Source organism: Primulina huaijiensis, chromosome 1, assembly GCF_012295235.1.
Source record: "Primulina huaijiensis isolate GDHJ02 chromosome 1, ASM1229523v2, whole genome shotgun sequence".
NCBI classification, from domain to species: Eukaryota; Viridiplantae; Streptophyta; class Magnoliopsida; order Lamiales; family Gesneriaceae; genus Primulina; species Primulina huaijiensis.
In genome coordinates this window covers 1,273,677-1,291,522 of record NC_133306.1, presented here as the reverse complement: position 1 = coordinate 1,291,522, position 17,846 = coordinate 1,273,677, and the positions used below count along the sequence as shown (strand labels likewise).

General features: G+C 35.4%; 4 protein-coding genes across 12 annotated transcripts; 3 read left to right on the top strand and 1 right to left on the bottom strand.

The window, feature by feature from the left end:
• The first annotated feature begins 267 nt into the window (after window positions 1-267).
• LOC140974852 (caffeoylshikimate esterase-like) lies at window positions 268-4,574 on the top strand. Of its 2 annotated transcripts, none has more exons than XM_073438340.1 (9): window positions 268-370; window positions 464-649; window positions 1,733-1,762; window positions 2,090-2,216; window positions 2,295-2,441; window positions 2,967-3,097; window positions 3,173-3,310; window positions 3,901-3,999; window positions 4,134-4,574. In XM_073438340.1, exons 1-9 carry the CDS (start codon window positions 299-301, stop codon window positions 4,341-4,343), a joined length of 1,140 nt encoding a protein of 379 aa, XP_073294441.1. In that variant the 5' UTR covers window positions 268-298; the 3' UTR covers window positions 4,344-4,574. The 2 variants fall into 2 exon arrangements, with proteins under 2 accessions (XP_073294441.1, XP_073294446.1); XM_073438345.1 differs by having other exon boundaries at window positions 280-370; window positions 456-649.
• Window positions 4,256-15,343, bottom strand: LOC140974862 (uncharacterized). Of its 4 annotated transcripts, none has more exons than XM_073438351.1 (11): window positions 15,090-15,343; window positions 14,129-14,321; window positions 13,912-13,997; window positions 12,782-12,866; window positions 12,319-12,397; window positions 12,055-12,185; window positions 11,834-11,920; window positions 11,606-11,709; window positions 10,953-11,083; window positions 10,336-10,449; window positions 8,825-9,231 (listed from the first exon to the last, which is right to left on the bottom strand). In XM_073438351.1, exons 1-10 carry the CDS (start codon window positions 15,146-15,148, stop codon window positions 10,337-10,339), a joined length of 1,068 nt encoding a protein of 355 aa, XP_073294452.1. In that variant the 5' UTR covers window positions 15,149-15,343; the 3' UTR covers window positions 8,825-9,231; window position 10,336. The 4 variants fall into 4 exon arrangements, with proteins under 4 accessions (XP_073294460.1, XP_073294452.1, XP_073294456.1 ...); XM_073438355.1 differs by lacking the exon at window positions 8,825-9,231 and adding an exon at window positions 9,658-9,978; XM_073438359.1 differs by lacking the exons at window positions 8,825-9,231; window positions 10,336-10,449 and adding an exon at window positions 4,256-4,379.
• Window positions 5,693-9,544, top strand: LOC140974876 (protein MAO HUZI 4, chloroplastic-like). Of its 5 annotated transcripts, none has more exons than XM_073438376.1 (7): window positions 5,693-6,194; window positions 6,859-7,081; window positions 7,388-7,442; window positions 7,540-7,640; window positions 8,370-8,498; window positions 8,602-8,690; window positions 9,119-9,544. In XM_073438376.1, the coding sequence occupies exons 2-7, from the start codon at window positions 6,986-6,988 to the stop codon at window positions 9,279-9,281; spliced, it is 633 nt and encodes a 210-aa protein (XP_073294477.1). In that variant the 5' UTR covers window positions 5,693-6,194; window positions 6,859-6,985; the 3' UTR covers window positions 9,282-9,544. The 5 variants fall into 5 exon arrangements, with proteins under 5 accessions (XP_073294477.1, XP_073294468.1, XP_073294472.1 ...); XM_073438371.1 differs by having other exon boundaries at window positions 5,694-6,194; window positions 6,880-7,081; XM_073438367.1 differs by having other exon boundaries at window positions 5,693-7,081.
• Window positions 15,344-15,355: 12 nt separating the features above from the next.
• On the top strand, window positions 15,356-17,339 carry LOC140974897 (small ribosomal subunit protein eS7-like). The gene is made up of 6 exons (XM_073438387.1): window positions 15,356-15,505; window positions 16,052-16,139; window positions 16,251-16,324; window positions 16,402-16,525; window positions 16,765-16,947; window positions 17,043-17,339. The coding sequence occupies exons 2-6, from the start codon at window positions 16,065-16,067 to the stop codon at window positions 17,160-17,162; spliced, it is 576 nt and encodes a 191-aa protein (XP_073294488.1). The 5' UTR covers window positions 15,356-15,505; window positions 16,052-16,064; the 3' UTR covers window positions 17,163-17,339.
• Window positions 17,340-17,846: the final 507 nt, after the last annotated feature.

Genomic DNA, 17,846 nt, shown 5'->3' with positions numbered 1-17,846 from the left:
TATATATATGTTCGCATGCACTTTATATGTATCGGGAAATTGGCCTTCAGTCTCTCGCTGTCGATTTTTTTTGTGTTCAGTCCCTGGGTACTTTTTTAGTACCACATTTCCACATGAAGTGTATACCATTTTGTATGACATAGTACCACAATTTTGTGGGTAGGGAGTGAACCCAAAGAAATATTTTGATTGGGGATTTTTCACCAACTTTCTTATATTATATATATATATATATATTTATATGTTCGCATGCACTTTATATGTATATTAAAATGAGATAAACATATCTAAATTATAGATGCCATTCGCTTATCACAAATACACATGGCACTGGAATCCGCAAGAATTTATAGTAGACACGCTTGTAATGGTACAATCAAATTCCTTCAATTCTCTTTTCGTTTTCTTTGATTTCTTATTTCTTCGAGTCGTCGTGGGTTATTAATACGAACTAGAATTAAAGGCCAAGATTTCACCTGCGAAGAGTGGCAGAGATTTGAAAGTAATGGGAAAAACAGTAAAGTTCGCGGGTGTGGATGAAGAGTTGCAGAAGATATTGGATGCTGACATGGACATGGTGGGACCCAGGCGCCGGGCTCGCGAGGCATTCAAGCACATTCAGCTCTCCATAGATCATATCTTATTCAAGGTATTCGGTGATTTGCTGCTCGTGTTTTCATGGGATAGAATAGAATAATCTTGGTTGAATTAAAGTTTGCGTTTTTTCCTCCTTTTTTGTTCTTGAAAATTGAATGATAATGGTTGGTATTTGATATGTTATCGATTTGGATTGATTTGGGTTAGAGTCAGTTAAAGTTAAAGATGAAATTTTGACCATATGGGATCAATCACCACACTCAGATAAAAAAATAATAATGAAATAATATGTAATTTGTCTAAAAATTCAAGTTTCAGCCTCTAATGCCGCCGAGTAGCCGAAGTTAGCCCCACCCTGGAAATCCTGGATCCACCCTGTCCTCAGGGGAAAGGCATAAGGGATTTATCTTTCCTCTTTAATATTAATGCCTCGTGCAAACGATTTCCTAGTTTAGCACGTTTTGAATGTGGTCATGCTAAGATTTAGCTGATGAATATTTTTGCACATGATAAAATTTGTTGAGTTTAAGATTCTGATATGTTACTCTTAGGCCATTTTCTGTAGGTCAATTATGGCTAGGAGATTTATTTTACTGCCATAGTTAAACATACTTGAAGGTTATATTAGCCACTTGTGCTACTTGCGTATGTGTGGAGTGACTACGCGGACTGATCTCATGGTTGTGTACGAGTCCAACCGGATATTTGTTATATTTAATATTTAATCTGTCATTTCTTTTGTATGGTATTTTTTCAGTTGTTTTAGAATGAATCCACACCATGTGTACAGATAAGAATGAAATGTAAATTGTCGTTTTCGTAAGAAGTGAAAATCTGGCAAAAAAGAGCGATAAAACGGGGGTAAGATCTTGTTATCACGAATGAGTAAAAACGGCTGATACTGTAGTCTGGTTGTGAACACGTGAGGATAATTTTTGGTAAATTACTTGAAATATGATCTGATTTTGATGATTATATCACTAGAGGAACATCATCAGCTCCAAGTCGGTCCTCACTTACTTTTTTGAATGTTTTTGAAAGAGAACTATGGCTAATCCAATCTTTCTTGAATAATAGATTTTTATGGACATGAAATTTAGATTTTGTGTGACACTTGAGTTTACTTGTCTTGCAGATGCCACATGAAAGATTGAAGATGACTGAGGTAATCATTTTTCAATTTGTTTGTTCTCATTTCAAATATATTAAAGGAAATTTTAAGGTTTCAATTGTTTTATCGTCCCAACTCTCCACTTTTCCATGGAAAATATATCTATAGATTTCCAACTTGGTGGGTTTCCATTTGCCTGATCTTGTACCTTCGGGAATATGCCTTAATATTTCCCATTGGCTAACTCTTATTCGGTAACATTGATTTATCCAGCATTGTCCATCATAATGGAGTTCAACTTTTGCCAACTTTTGCCTCCATTTGTCGAATATCTTGTGGACTTTTTGTACATTGTACTAAATAATAATTATTTTTTTCCAGTCATTTGAAGTGAACTCTAGGGGATTGGAGATATTTTCAAAAAGTTGGCTTCCGGAAAATGGTTCCCCAAAAGCTGTGGTTTGTTTTTGTCATGGTTATGGAGATACTTGTACATTTTTCTTCGAAGGCACGAATCTTATATAACTGCTAATATTTCATACTTTTGAGAAAAGTTGAATTTATTGCTTTTACACAATGTTCACAGGAATTGCTAGAAAGCTTGCATCTTCTGGTTATGGGGTTTTCGCGCTGGACTACCCCGGATTTGGTCTTTCAGAAGGTCTACATGGCTATATTCCAAGCTTTGACAGGCTCGTGGATGATGTAATTGAGCATTTTGCAAAAGTGAAAGGTCTGTCATTCGGTGAACTAACTTATTTTGCTTGAGGATTTTAACAATCTCTACCGCTATGTTATGCTTTAGCATGGAAAAGTGTGTGCGCATCCTACTAGGTTTCTCATGGCAAACAAAGAAAGGAAGGATGATTGGCTGGGGACCCAATGGCAGCAAGATGTGTAAATGTTTTACTGAAAATATAAGTTTTGTCCAGGGGGAATCCATTAAACCTGTAATAACTTCCAACTCCCCTCCATCATTGTATATTAAATATAATTCCGAAGTAACTATACTTTGTAAATGCACATAAATTCTGTAGCTGCATTCTGATCAAACATGTGATTTACTGGTTATGATACCACGTTAGTTACTACTTTTTCTAAAATCTAGAGTTGTTGAAACATAAAGCTATAGATTATGCCACCTCCTGTTATTTCGAGCTATTTTAAAAATTGATAATTCACATATACTAAGTGCCATGAATGAGTTTTTAGGTGTACAGTATACTTTTCCATTGTATTAAGGTGATTGTGGGTGCAGAGAATCCAGACATCCGTTCATTGCCAAGTTTTCTTTTTGGACAATCTATGGGGGGAGCAGTTGCGCTTAAAGTGCACCTAAAACAGCACGATTTGTGGAGCGGCGCAGTTCTTGTTGCACCTATGTGTAAGGTACTCTATGCATTTTATTTCTTATAAAGCGTACCAACTGAACTTTATATGTGCCTTATTGAAACGTTTCTCTAGATTGCAGATGACATGGTTCCTCCGTGGCTAGTAACTCAAATTCTAATTGGAGTCTCAAAATTACTTCCAAAACAGAAGCTTGTTCCGCAGAAGGATTTGACTGAGATGGCATTCCAAGATGTGAGGAAGCGAGAACAAGTAGGCCATAATCCTTAAACTAAGACACATGTTTATGATAAGTCAGGGAAATTGAAATTTGAATTGCCATATGAATTTGAAGGAAAAATATAACCCCAATAGAATGGTAATTGATGAGATTAAATGAGTCGTGGTTCATTATCGCTTTGGCTTAACTTTTTTTACTTAAAGAGAATGTGATGACAGGTTAAGTTCACAAGTTTAGATATTAGAATCAATTTTATCTTATGATATGATTATAAAGAATCTGTTAGGATTATCAAAATGTTGATAAATATTAGATAGAGTTTTATTGAGCTTTCATCTCTAGGAAATATTAAGAGAGAAGAATGGAATAATGCGAGCTCTAGAATTTTTGGGCATTTTTTGTACATTTCGGGTTTGGGTTGAATCACGTGATTGTTTTATGAAGTTTGTTCTATTTTCAATCTCTTGCCAGTTGCCGTCCAAAAATAATAAAATGAGTAAAATAAGTGACCTGAGTATGCTTAAGAAAAAGAAATTAAAAATTTTATCCTGTACAAAGTGGAATTGAAGAGCCAACAATTTAAGAAAACACGATGAGGTTCTTATGTTTTGTCTTGAGTCAGGCAACCTATAATGTCATCGCTTACAAGCATAAACCTCGGCTAGGAACAGCCGTGGAATTGCTGAGGACGACACAGGAGATAGAACACCAACTGGAGAAGGTACTTCATTACGTCAAAATCTTGTCTGATTCCATCAGTGAACTACTTGTAAGGCACAAGAAAGAGGGATGAACTTTAATGTTGAAAAATGTAAGAAAATACCAAATATGAATTTTGTGGCTTACATTTTGCAGGTGTCGCTGCCACTATTGATTTTACATGGAAAAAACGACATAGTAACTGATCCATCTGTGAGCGAAGCATTGTACAAAAAGGCAAGCAGTTCAGACAAGAAACTTAACCTGTATGATGATGCCTTTCACTCTCTTCTTGAAGGCGAGCCAGATGAGATGGTACTTCGAGTTTTTGGCGATATCATATCTTGGCTCGACGAGCATTGCTAGAACATTCCTAATCTTTCCATACACTGTTTCCTGCACCTGTTTTTGAAGTTTTTAGTTAAATCATTGGGATGATATTAATACTTTTACTTACATGAAATAGGAAAAACTGTATTATTATATCAGAAAAGCAAGAAAAAAAAACATGTAATTTTATGGCATTATGTAGGTGATATTAGTGCATGAAGGAAACAAATTTGCCTTGGTATAAAATTCTTACACTGTTTCTTATAATTTATTTGGTTGTATATATCTATATTTTAGAACAAATTTGCCTTGGTATAGAATTCTTACACTGTTTCTGTAATTTATTTAGTTGTCGTATATATCTGTATTTTAGAGCTGGATTCCTTGGTCGAGGTCACAGGGTGATAACAAATTTTCCTTGTCTTTATACTTTTATGTGATATTTGATGTATTTATTGTCATCTTAATTTTATCTTAAATATATATAAAATTCGCAGAAAAAATTGTAAAGACTATAAAACTTGACAATTGAAAGCCATTTTAACACTTTCATTTCTACTCAATGATACAAAGAATTAGCAATGTAACAGTATTAGTGGCTGATTTAACTTGGAAGTTACTAGTAAATACCACGAAACAAAACCATCTATTTTTCTTGTGCCACACCAATTAAATTTTAAACAAGTAGTTAGACCTGTTATAATAATTTAGATAGGTGGATTAGCAATCCTCATTTTCCGAACTTTTTCTCTTTTTTATTTTTATTTTTTTATTCTTACAACACACAACATCTATTTTTGGTGTGCTACTGCGTATATTCTGCAAATCATGCTAAACAAACCGAATCGAGCCGAATATTAGCAAAAAGTTAATGTTCGAATTCGAAACGAATTAAATATATTCGAGCTCGATTTGAAGTTCAAAAAATTTGAATTTTTTTGCTCGAATTCGACTTGAAATGAAGTTCGAGTTCATGTTCGGCTTGAATTGTTCATATTTACGACCTATTTGAATTATTGTTCAGATATTAAGGTTCAAGAAAAAAGTTTGAAAGCTCGAAACGTCCAAAATGTTCGAAATATATATTTTAATATATAATAAAAAATCTTAATAAAATATTAGGACTCGCGATCGACTCGCAAACTATGGAACAAAATAATTTTGATTCTAGTTCGGCTTGGAAAAAAATTCTAACATGTTCAAATTTGATTCGAATTCGATAAGTTCAAATACAAATCAAATATTTGCTCTAAAAACTCTCAAAACTACTCTATTTATTTAAAAAAACTATCGGTAAATGACATTAGACAAATCATGTTTGCCAAACTCGCAGCCATATACAAATATAAGATAGAGCAGAACGTTTGATCCCGACTCTCTCAGTCTCACTACACTTCATCTTTCCAATTTCTATCAACCAATGAGAATCCCAGAAACGCAATCCCTGCATGTGCGCCGCCACGTCTGTCGATACACCTGGCCTGCTCATATAGGCTAGAACAAAGTGAGGTTAACCATCTGAGTCAGACAATCTGAAAGCCCAAAAAGTTAAACTTTTACAGTTCCACTGCTATTCAGTTTACGGGTTTTGTTCTGTGAAAGTGAAAATTTTTGGTGCACGTCGTTGTGAGTGCCAATTGCACAGACTTCCATTTCTTTCTTTTTCCAAATCGAGTCTCCGAGTGTTTTTCATGGGGGATTCAAGATTTTTCTTTTACTCGACCATTACTGTTTTCTGTTCTTATATCGGTTGATTCATCTTGCATAAGCCGATGAACGCAAAAATTGTCCCTTTTTTGTCAAGTTGAAATCGATTGAAGTTTTTTTTTCGACGGAATCATTATGGTCACGTCTTTTTGTTTTCTCAGCTCTCAAGTCTCATTTAAGGTGTGGCTAATCAAGTTCTCTAAGGATAGTTGCCTCTGCTAATCGTTCTATTATTAGTATAGCTTCTTTATTCTTCTAGGGATCGATTCTTGAGTTCAGCTGTAACTCCTTTTATGGTTGTGTATATTCCTGGTATCTTTACTATATTAATGGTCTGTTTGAAATTTATTAAGTAGATGTTTAATTTCCTGCACTGGGCAATAGTGGGCATACCTGATTTTTCAATGTAATTACCTCCTGAGAATCTTTATACGTTTTGATAATCAATCCTAGTTTTTTGGACTGCCATTTACTTTTCGGGACTATTTCTCCACGCGCAGTGTCATTTGTCCAGGATTTTGGTGTATTTAAGTTGGTTTGTTGTAGAATCTATAAGGGTTATTTATATACCTTTAGTCATTTGGTATTAAATTACCGAGATTACTTGTTGGTGTGCGCTAATAATATTCAAATGGTGAATCAGAAGTCTACCGTGCTATGAAGGAGATTTTTTTATTTCCAGAGTGCTCGAATCTTCATAAAAGTTGGTCTTTTTTATTTGTTCGTTCTATCGTATTGAGTTTCAGGCAGATTGGATGAAGAAATAAATAGAGCATTGAATTGTTCGTGGTTTTGTAGTTTCATCTTTGAAATGTGCTGTATGATATAATCAGATGTGTGACAGGTTTGGAGTTGGTTTTTATAGATTGGCTGTTCAAGATTTTCAGCTAACTCCTTGCTTAGAAATCAAAGACGCACAAAGAATGAAATACCATTTGATCAACTAGCAGTGGGGAAAAAAGCGAGTCCATATGTTGTCTGGAGTTTTATTGGAGGATCAAGAATCATCACTATACCTAATCTTGGAAGAATTATTATGTCCAGAAGGTCTTCTGTGTATGCTTCATGTAATTTTTTCATGTTTCTTGCTCTGTTTTATAGTTTTCCTACATTGTTGAATTTATTTGTTTAGTGTTTCCCATTGTGTCTGATTAAAGCGAAGTTCGTTCTTTGCACAACAAAAAGTGCTCCAAGCCAGTTTTGAACGTTTTTGGATTTTTTGAGTGTGAAAACATAAAATGAGAGAGAAAACAATGTTGGGTTTTGTTCATCACTTAGTGTTATTGAGCACTTGATAGTTAAACTTTACCGCATGCAAATGTATAAGGTTTAAAATGTTATATGTATGTTGCTTTCATTTCGTGTCTGAATAGAATCCAAGGTGTCTGGGGGTATCTTTGAGCTTGCTTTCATCTGCCCTGTTGCTTAGTTAAGATTTCCCATTTCCGCAGAAGTGAATAGAAAATCTTCCTTGTGTAATGAAACTACATCTGAATCTAATCTTTATTTTTCTGCTCATTTGCAGGGCTCCCGAGTTCTCAGATTGCAAGTAGTGCTTTTACGTTGGGAACGGCAGCAGTACTTCCATTTTATACATTTATGGTTGCAGCCCCTGAAGCGAAGCTTGTAAGTGTTGATAACATAATACCTTGTAAGGATTCCACAAAAATCAATACCCATGCTTAGTAGAATTTTAAACACTTTGGTTCCTAAGAATTAATGGTGTACAACTGTAACTTAAATCCTCCACCACCCAATTAGTGGAAACCGATTTTGGAATTGAGGTTTCGGGTCATTCAGTGAACTTATCTCTTATGAATACCTATTAATGTGTGCAAAGATCATGCGTATAAGCTAATTAAATGTAGCCATAACACGTCACTGATACTTGTCTCAAATGAGGCAGGTTGTAAGGTGGTATATCTTTTTTCAAGCCACTCTCCAACGAGGAACATAAATTTAGAGTCTGGAGTCTCAAAGAATGTATTTCATGATCTTCATCTAATGTATAAACACATGTCTTTTCTCAAGCCACTCGTCAACGACGAACATAAATTTAGAATCTGAGTGCATGTGCACTTATATCTTTTCTCAAGCCACATTCAAGGATTATCATCTAATGTATATAAAAGTTGGCTTACTGGCACCTAATCTAACATTCTATAAATCTGAAACTTGTCAGTCCTTTTAAATATAATCCATCAACATGATCATTGTGGTGAACTATTAATTGTTTGAGTTTGAAATAACAATGAACTTCTACAACTTCCCTTAACACAAGGCGCAATGCTCAAGTTTGAAATGCGGAATTCTATATGTGTGTGTGTCTTAATTGCTTTGTTATCTGTTATGCAGACCAAGAAAATAATAGCAAGCAGCATACCTTATATAGTTCTCGGTCTATTATATGCTTATTTACTGTATCTGTCCTGGACACCTGATACAATTCGGCTGATGTTTGCAAGTAAATACTGGTTGCCAGAGGTGTGTTGTAAATTGGTTGAAAGTTTTACTCTCATTTCTAAAGAAAAATTTGAAGTTTGGACTGAAAAGTGCCTCTTTTTTCCTCAATATGATGATCGTCCAGTTAAGTGGTGTAGCTAAGATGTTTTCCAACGAGATGACGCTGGCTTCTGCTTGGATTCATTTATTGGCTGTCGATCTTTTTGCTGCAAGGTCATTCTCTCTACCTTTCCCGTGAACTGACACCCCAAATGGTTACACTGAAGCGTCAGATACTCTTTCAATAGACGTACTATTCGAACAATGCCATGAGACACATCCAAACCAATAATTCTCATATTTTAATAAAAAAATTCAGGGTTTACGTATTTTTTCTATGTTTTGAACGATGATTTTTATTTTGAGATTTGAGAAGATTTATGCTTAATTTGTTGATGTACTTATTATTTGTTGGATTATATTTTCGGTTTTAAAACATGATTAACTGGTTGATTACATTATGTAAAATTACGCATTTTTTCTTGAATTTTACCATGTCTACTTGATGTTTTTTATTTCCAATGTTAGCAACTTATATACACACGATCACACATACATAGAATACAGAATGCATTCTGACTCCTGCTACTTAATTCAAACAGGCAAGTTTACTATGACGGATTGAAGAACAACATAGAGATGAGGCATTCGGTGTCCCTTTGCCTGCTGTTTTGTCCACTCGGAATTCTTGTTCATTTCATCACAAGAGCTTTCACTGCGAGCAGAAAAAGAAGAGAACATGGAGACACTTCTCATCGATTTTAGTAAAAAACGGACTATTGCACTAGGCTTCATAGTTTGCAGAAGTTTCGTTTATCGGCATTCTTTGAAGCTAACAAACAGAAGCATGCTACTAGTAGTTCCAACTGTGATATTATTTGTTCGGAAAATAGTAATTTCTTGTGATAACTTGTTTAGAAATGCAACTTTAGTCTTTAATTTTTTAGATCACTTTGTTAAGAAGACGATGCTAATATAAGAATATGTGAGTTATTTTTTCATGTTCAAGTTTTCTACTCTTGTGATTCGATTCTCGCATGATATAGAAGTTTCAAACCCAAGAAAAACTAATCGCATAAACCTGGTATCAAAGGTCACATGACATTACGACAAAATAATAGAACAAAGTAAATAGCCAGACTAGGAAAATCTGCCACAAAGTAAAAATAAAAAAAATGGTTCTGTGGAGTTTCTTTACAAACTTGCGAACACGGCTGCAATTCAAAACATCAAGAACTGTGGTAGGCATGTTCCCATAATTCATAGTACAATCCTTATTATCCACAGCAGTTTTTTGTGGTTACAACAACCAAGAATCATATTGCACAATCAAGAACCACTTGAATATATTTTTAAAGCATTGCATCAGTAATGTTTTGCAGCCATTCGTAGACGTCACACATCCACAATTGAAAACAAGTTGCCGCTCCATCGAAGATAAGATGAACAGATGCCCGTCATGCTGTTAAAAAAGGGAAATAAAATTTTTTTTCCCTTCACATCAATTTTAGCCTGTCGATTTTCTCAGCAATACTCTTGCAAGAGCTTGCAGAACAGTCGCCTCCCAATTAAGGTGTCCAGTAACTCTAATTTCGTAAAGTTTCACAGTTTACATTCTAAGGATAAATTCTAGCATGATGGTTTTTTCTGAGGACAATTGAATAGGTAGCAATTGAAATAAGAGTTCAATGATGTAATGGTCATATGTGCAATGAATAACCCCTAATTTTATCGGCAAGGCCAAAGATATTAAGAGGGAACAGCCGCAAGAAGTTGATAATTCTGGCAACATGAACAAGATTCTATGATCCATCAGTACCTTAAGTTGGAAGTGACGCCATCTGAATTTGGTCCTCAAAACCCCCATTCCATGGATCTAAATTTTGTGAAGAATCTTTCTTCGTGCGATCCAAGGAAGTTGCTTCATGTATTCCTGCAAAATAGACATGCATCTTGTTAAATCACAAACACCATTTATGGTTTAGTAAATATGATTGAAATGTATATCATGGTCCTACTATGATTTTGGTCCATGAAGTAAAGTGAACATTGAAGATAAACTTAATATCAGAAGTCAGTAGAACATGTAAGCCAATACAAAGCTTTCGAGGTTTTACTCTTTTTACCACATGACGAGGTTTTACTCTGTTTACCACATGAAAATCATGGCATCACGACCAGAGCTGTAAATGATGCCAAAATGCATTATGTCAATCTTAAGTTGCACTTGGAGGGCCCAACCTGCTATCCGATTCCCTTTTTTTTTTTTAACTAGATGACTTTCGTAATCACCCAACTATAAAATTCTTGTCATATGATCAGTTAGACACAAAGGAAGGGAGTCCAAAAATACAACACTTGTTTAGTCAAAAGAGCACATGTAGATAGACAATTTGTGCTAAATTTTAAAAACTGAAGGATTCTATTAGTTCATACCGAAGCTCAAAATGGCAACGCAAAGTAAAAAACCAAGCAGGGAAAAGTCCATCTTGTACACAATTTCCATAATAATGATGCATCCTCCTGCTACTATTAAATGCTTTGGGGATGAGAACACCATGAACAATCTGCAAATGCACCATTGCTATCAATGTTATGCCCTGGTACATATTGGAAAACTTGCAAAATTTAATAAAATAAAAACAATACAAAATAGAAGAATAGTGCAAAAGCGACATGATGCTTCCTTTGTCTTTAGTGGAAAAAGGCAATATAAGATGAAAAAAATTACTAATGCAAGTAGGTGATCTTTCAACGGGAAAAGGAGGGGGAGAGGGGGGTTGGAGACAAGAACCATACCACAGTTCCATCCTCTGCCCATAATCAACATAGGGCATAAATATATATATGTGCACTCACATAACTGAACTAAAAGCTCCCAAACAATGATTAATGCATAGCCCAATAATACCCAAAAAAAAAGGACCATAAATTTGGATAAGAAATTATTAACGATAGGAGGCTTGGGATGAAAATGTCCACAGGATTCTTTAAGCCGATATTTGATACGTCAGATAGCACTGACAAAATCAACAGCGTTTCCATTTATAGTAAAAATTGCAGCAAGTATTAGAAGCTATGAGGAATACCTCTCCTCCGCGATACTGTCCACGTAAAATATCAAGACAATTCCAAAAAGAATAGTGCTAGAAAAGGTCCAGGCAGAAAAAGGCAACTCTATGCTGGATGATCCCTGAAACATTTTCAACATGCACACACTTGTAAGATGAAGTGTGAAGTATATAAGAATTAAAAAATAAAAGTAAAATAATGGTTGAGGGAAATGGATCAAAGAAAAGTACAATAGTGAAACTCACAAGTATCATATCCCACATGGCAATAGGGAACATAAAACAGGTGGCAGAAGTAATAGTTATGGCATGCAGCCGCCTTTTAAGTTGATTCTGAAATCAGAGAAGGAAAATTCCAACATTAGCTCTTGTTCTTCTTCTTTCTTCGAATTGTATGAAGATTCGAAAGGGTCGTCTCTAAATATGTGGGATCTATGTTATATCAGGTGACAGAGAAACATCCGTACCTTAAGTGAGACTCGTCTTGCAATCACCCTTCTCAATGTTGATAAAATTCCAGCAAAAATCGGAATTAGCATGTCCTTAAATCCTACAGCTACTTCTGATTCAACCTCTGCCTCTGAATTATTAAAGACTAGTATTTCTAGTTAAGTTCATTACTAATTATTTAACTGAGTTCAGAAGCATAAAAAGAAGTGAATAAATTTCTCAGCATTATTCAAAAATATGACACATTCACAATTAGTCATAGCTCAATGCTGAAAGGATATTCAAATGTGTATATGAGGCCGAGGTCCATCCTTGAGATATAAGATAGAATGATGCCAACATCATAAAGAGGCCGCCAATCTAACAAAGTAGAAGAAATTTCTATTGATTAGAATAAAATGCAAAGAAGTAACAGATTAATTCTTTTTGAAACATTGAAATCTTATAACATTTATTCCTCTATTTCTAAACGAATGCTGTTGAGCAATAAATGTCAGATGCTGACTATGGTAATAGTGACATTTTAGCCATGATCGTGCGGTAAATCAGACATGTATATTAATGATTGTTTCAAAATGCATCCACGAGGATATCTCCGTAATTCCTTCATCCATATCAACCATTAGAATGTAGACTTCACACAAATCCCAAAGTCCGAAGCCAAATAAAAAACACCGAAGCTTCGATTACCAATGAGTTCATGAGCGGAGGAGACCAAGATATAATAGCCCATCAAGGCAGTACCTTTTTCCAGAGATGGCCTCTCCTCCCATACAACACCGCGGATAATACTCCAAGAACAGCACCAGCATACTCAGCCAATATGGCCCTGAATAATAAGCATATATTGATGTGATTGTGAAGCTAAATGAAAAGGAGAAGTAATTTCTTGAATCAAAAAATAAGGTGGAAGCTGGATCATATCCATTCAATCTTAAATCTTAAAACAAGAAAAGTAGTGAGTAGTCCTCTTGCTAAGTCAAGGGCATCTTCTAGGTCAAGCTTAGATTGCAAGCTTACGTTGGGAAAGGGAAATCAAAACTTTTTTGTTTTTGAACCACTTCTACTTCGGAACCAATCACATGCCCCATACTCCCACAGACCCACACCAGTGAGGCTAATGGATTACAAGGTGAAATTTATGACAACCCAAATTCACATCAAGAACAGCTTCTGTTTTCCGTGGTTTTGGCTCTCCCCGTGTTAATAATTGCAATAACGCAAATTAAAGAGAGTTATCCTATAAAAAGTTAATCATAGCACAATTGTCAACATGTGTCGTCAAAATTTTCAACTCACGTTGAGATACAAAACAAATGAGATAGCAATAAAATCTGTATTTGGAATGTTCACATAGCTAAATCCATATCTAAACAATGTCATGCACAGTATTGACACAAAATATTTGTCTTGTACTAGGATTTCTCACAACATGCACAATCTGTATCAAGTTTGACTCAGCTAGTTAATGTCACAAGTTTTTTCCCCTAAATTGTGGCAGAAGTAAACCACGTTTCACTCACACAGCAACAGAGTATGGTCTCTAATTTTTTTTTTTTTAAAAATAATAACAAAATCAAAAGAAAAGAAAATATATCTAAAATTTTCAAGTTCACTATTGCAAATCAACAAACAAAGAAAAATAAAGGCCAAAATAAAATCATACCCTTTATACACAAATCACATTGTATAATATTCTACGAAAACTAAACCAAACGCTAAAATGATTTGCTGAGAATCACAACAGCTCAGTTTAAATTCCCTCTTGTTCACAAGCTACAGCTGGTCAATTCTTCATTTCTAGCAGATCATGTTTCATTTAATATTTAAGAAAATAATAGAACATGTAGAAAATCTCGATTTGTAAGTTACACCTGAGAGGACCACAAGATTTCAGACCCTTTCCCCATAAGATGAAGTATAGGGCTGTAACACCACCATTTATTACAGAAGGCACAACCTAGGAAAAAAATATTAATATGCAAAACCATGTTAGCCAAGAAATTTTTACCAAATTTATTTCTTGTTCCAATTAACAGCAACGAGGAAAAAAAAAAGCACAAAAAAGAGAGCAGAATGCATGGCAAAGACCTGAGTATTAGAAAGTGGTCTGCCCTTCCAAGGTTTTTGCAACAGTAAAAACAGAAGGGACGATGGAACAAGACAGCTGAAGACAAACAACAAGACCGAAGCACCTGTTTGTGATAAATAGAGGTACAGAGTGTAGATTGACCATATTCTCATGAAGTTACCAAGAACATGTATGACCTGCAAGGGAGTTTGCCTACATACAAACATCTTCAGATCAATAAAATGAGAGATTGAGACGTGTAAAAAAATTGATTCAGAATATCTATTTACAAATCGTGTTAGTCATCTTCAATTCTTTATTACATCTTCCCACAAGTCGAGATAACTTCGTCACCGGATTAGTTTCTCAGTCAATATCTTGGCAACAGAAACTCCAGTTTAACATATTCAACTATGCGCAAGCATCCTTTTTGCAACCCACTCTCCCCATGAAACATCTAATTCAACTACTACTTTTACAAAATTAATGAATCAAAATATCAAATACCCTAAATCAACATCCAGCAATTCTTTCCTGCAACTTGCAAAGATTAGTGATAAAATTTCAGAGTTTAGATAGTCTGAAGCATATTTTTCTCAAATATGAGGACGGGACTAAAGCATGCCCGTTGAACCGCGCCAGTAAAGGCAATAGCAAAACAGCTAGGGTGCTAATCATTGAAGATGAAAAAACACTGGTTAGTGCATGAATAAAGCTTAACCTTTTCAGACCTCCAGGTCTATAGTATTTCCCAAACAAGTGAAACAAAAAAAAAGGGGGGGAACCACGTGATTCGAATCCATATCATTCTGTAATTTCAAACAGCTGCTGAACTTAATTTCGTTGTAAAGAACTACCCATAATCAAAAAAAGAAGAAAGAATGAAAATTCAGCATTGAAAATGAAAACACGATCAAAATTATCCAAACAATTAATCGCCAAATACTTGATACAGGATCGGTGGAACGAATATTGACTGACCTGAAAGTGGCGGCATTCGCAGGGCTCCGATTTTCGAGAATTTTATTTGTAGACATCATTTTTTCTGTTACTTTGAACTAACATACAAAGATTTTATCAATATAAAGATTGAAACAAACAAACACCGATTTCACTGCTAGAGTTCAGTGGAAAAGTGAATTGAATCGAGGTCGGGGAGAGAGCTGAGAGTAAATGGGCCTCAAGATTGGGCTTTTTATGTGGGCTTCATATTTTTAAATAGGTCTGATTGGGTTTCTGAGGTCCTGACTCATTTTTTCAAGAGGTAAACCCAACACGTCCACAATTAGGTTTCCGCCACCTTAGAGCGCTTCTTTACACAGCTTCGTCTTCTCTTGTGAAATCTCCGGCGCCGGGTCTTGGGTTCTACATTCAGCCCGTCATTCCGGTCGGTAGAGGTACATTTGATCCCTGAATTTCGTCTTAATTCATTTATTTACCGAAATATATGGAAACTAGTTAATTTGCGCTTATCTTGCAGTGTAACCTGAACAACGATACAGTTTCACTGGTTCAGCATTTAATATGTTGTTTGGAAGTTCTTACTTATTTGTATTTAATTACTCTGTCATACGTTGTGCAGCGTGTTGTTTGGGTCTATGTATCGTGTTCATATGCGCTGATGCGTTACATTTGGTTATGTTGTTGAATGGACTTAGGAGATTGCTTCGTCGGTTGTTTTTTCGAATTTTTGAAACCATTGACTTGTTAATTTTGTATGAAGGAATGCTGGATCTTGTACCGTTATTGTGTTACTGCGCTTACAATCTAGTGAAAAGTTTTTGTTATTCTGTCCGACAGCTCTGTGCAAGGATATAAGTGGGCCAAAATTCTCTTTTAAAACTCTGAGTTGGTTCCATGTCCTGTAGAGAAAATGAAACTAGTGTCAGTTTTAAAATACACAGTGTTTGAAATTAACATTGACTGCATATTTTGTTGAGCAGAGGTTCTGTCAAGATGTTCACTGCAGCACAAAAGATTCACAAAGACAGGGGCGCCGAGCCCACTGAATTTGAGGAGAATGTTGCTCAGGTCATTACCTTAAACATGCTTTTATGTTGTACTTGTTCCATTATGGCTTATTCGGCATTAAAGATATATTTCATCATGTTTGAGTTTTGTTATTGCCTATTGGGTACCCAGGCTTTGTTTGATTTGGAAAATACAAACCAAGATATTAAGAGTGACTTGAAAGACCTCTACATCAACTCTGCCTCGTAGGTGCTTCTAGGCCGCCTTTTTACCTTATTCCCTAGATGAGGTATACTTATATATTTGTATTAATGTTCTGTAGGCAAATTGATGTTTCTGGAGGCAAGAAGGCTGTTGTGATCCATGTCCCTTATCGATTGCGGAAAGCTTTCCGCAAGATTCATCCCAGACTAGTGAGAGAACTTGAGAAGAAATTCAGTGGAAAGGTAACTTGATGCAGATGAATGATATGCTGTGTACACCAATAAGTATTCATAGAGTTCCATATGGTTTTTGTTCAATAAGACACATAAACAAAGCACATATTAGATGGATGGTAGAGAAAAGTTTGTTCCTTACAAAGTTTTTTCGCTTGAAATTTAATATCTTGACATGCCAAAAACATTTGTGTCATGTTTACTTGGCAAGTGCTTGCACTTGCTTCCTTTTTTTAATGCATTTGCAGGAGGTTGTTCTCATTGCCACAAGGAGGATAGTGCGCCCACCTAAGAAGGGGTCTGCCGTTCAAAGGCCTCGTACCCGAACACTTACGAGTGTTCATGAGGCCATCCTTGAGGACATAGTTTATCCCGCTGAGATTGTTGGAAAGCGTGTCAGATACAGACTCGATGGATCTAAGATAATGAAGGTGACTACAGTTTTTTTTTCTATACATATGTACATATATATTTTATTATTTTCTGTTGGCATGTACTGGTGTTACTTTGTTTCTGCTCATTGTAGGTTTTCTTGGATCCGAAAGCAAAGAATGACACAGAGAATAAGCTCGAAACATTTTCTGGGGTCTACAGGAAACTCTCAGGGAAAGATGTGGTCTTTGAATTTCCAATAACAGAGGCTTGACAAACCTACCGTTTCCAGAAGCAATAATTTATCTTTGATTTTCTACATGTTTGAACTTTTAAGAGCAAGTAATTTCGATTTTATCTGAAATCTGAACCATACCCCTTTTTCATGTAACACATTCGTAACAATTCAGTCTTACGCAATTAGAGGAGGTCCGTTCAGCATCGACTTCAATACTTGTTGCATTACGGTTGTTCGGTATTATTTTTCTGCATACTTGCTGTGATTATATGACAATTGGAATTGGTGATGGTATAAAACAATTTTGAAATGGAACTATTGATATGTATGAAGATTGGGAATTTCAAATTTTAGCATAATGATGACATGGATGGTGGATCTCAAGATTTGCGTTGAGGAATTCGATATATTAGTTTCAAAAGCGTTCTTCAGAAAGCAGCGCATGCTTCTTTACGTATAAATTATAATACATCAAATATAAATATATATGTAGGGATGTAAATGAACCAAACCGTTTGCAAGCTATTCGAAGCTCGGCTCGATAAAAAGCTCGTTTGAGTTTGTTTGTTAATCATATCAAACCAAACTTAAGCTCGATTTTGAACTCGAAAATTTAATCAAACCAAGTTCAAGTCTAAAGATATTCGGCTCATGAGCTCGCAAACATGTTCGATAATAGGTTCGCGAGCTCGAGCTCGGCTCGTTTAGGTGGCACGTAAG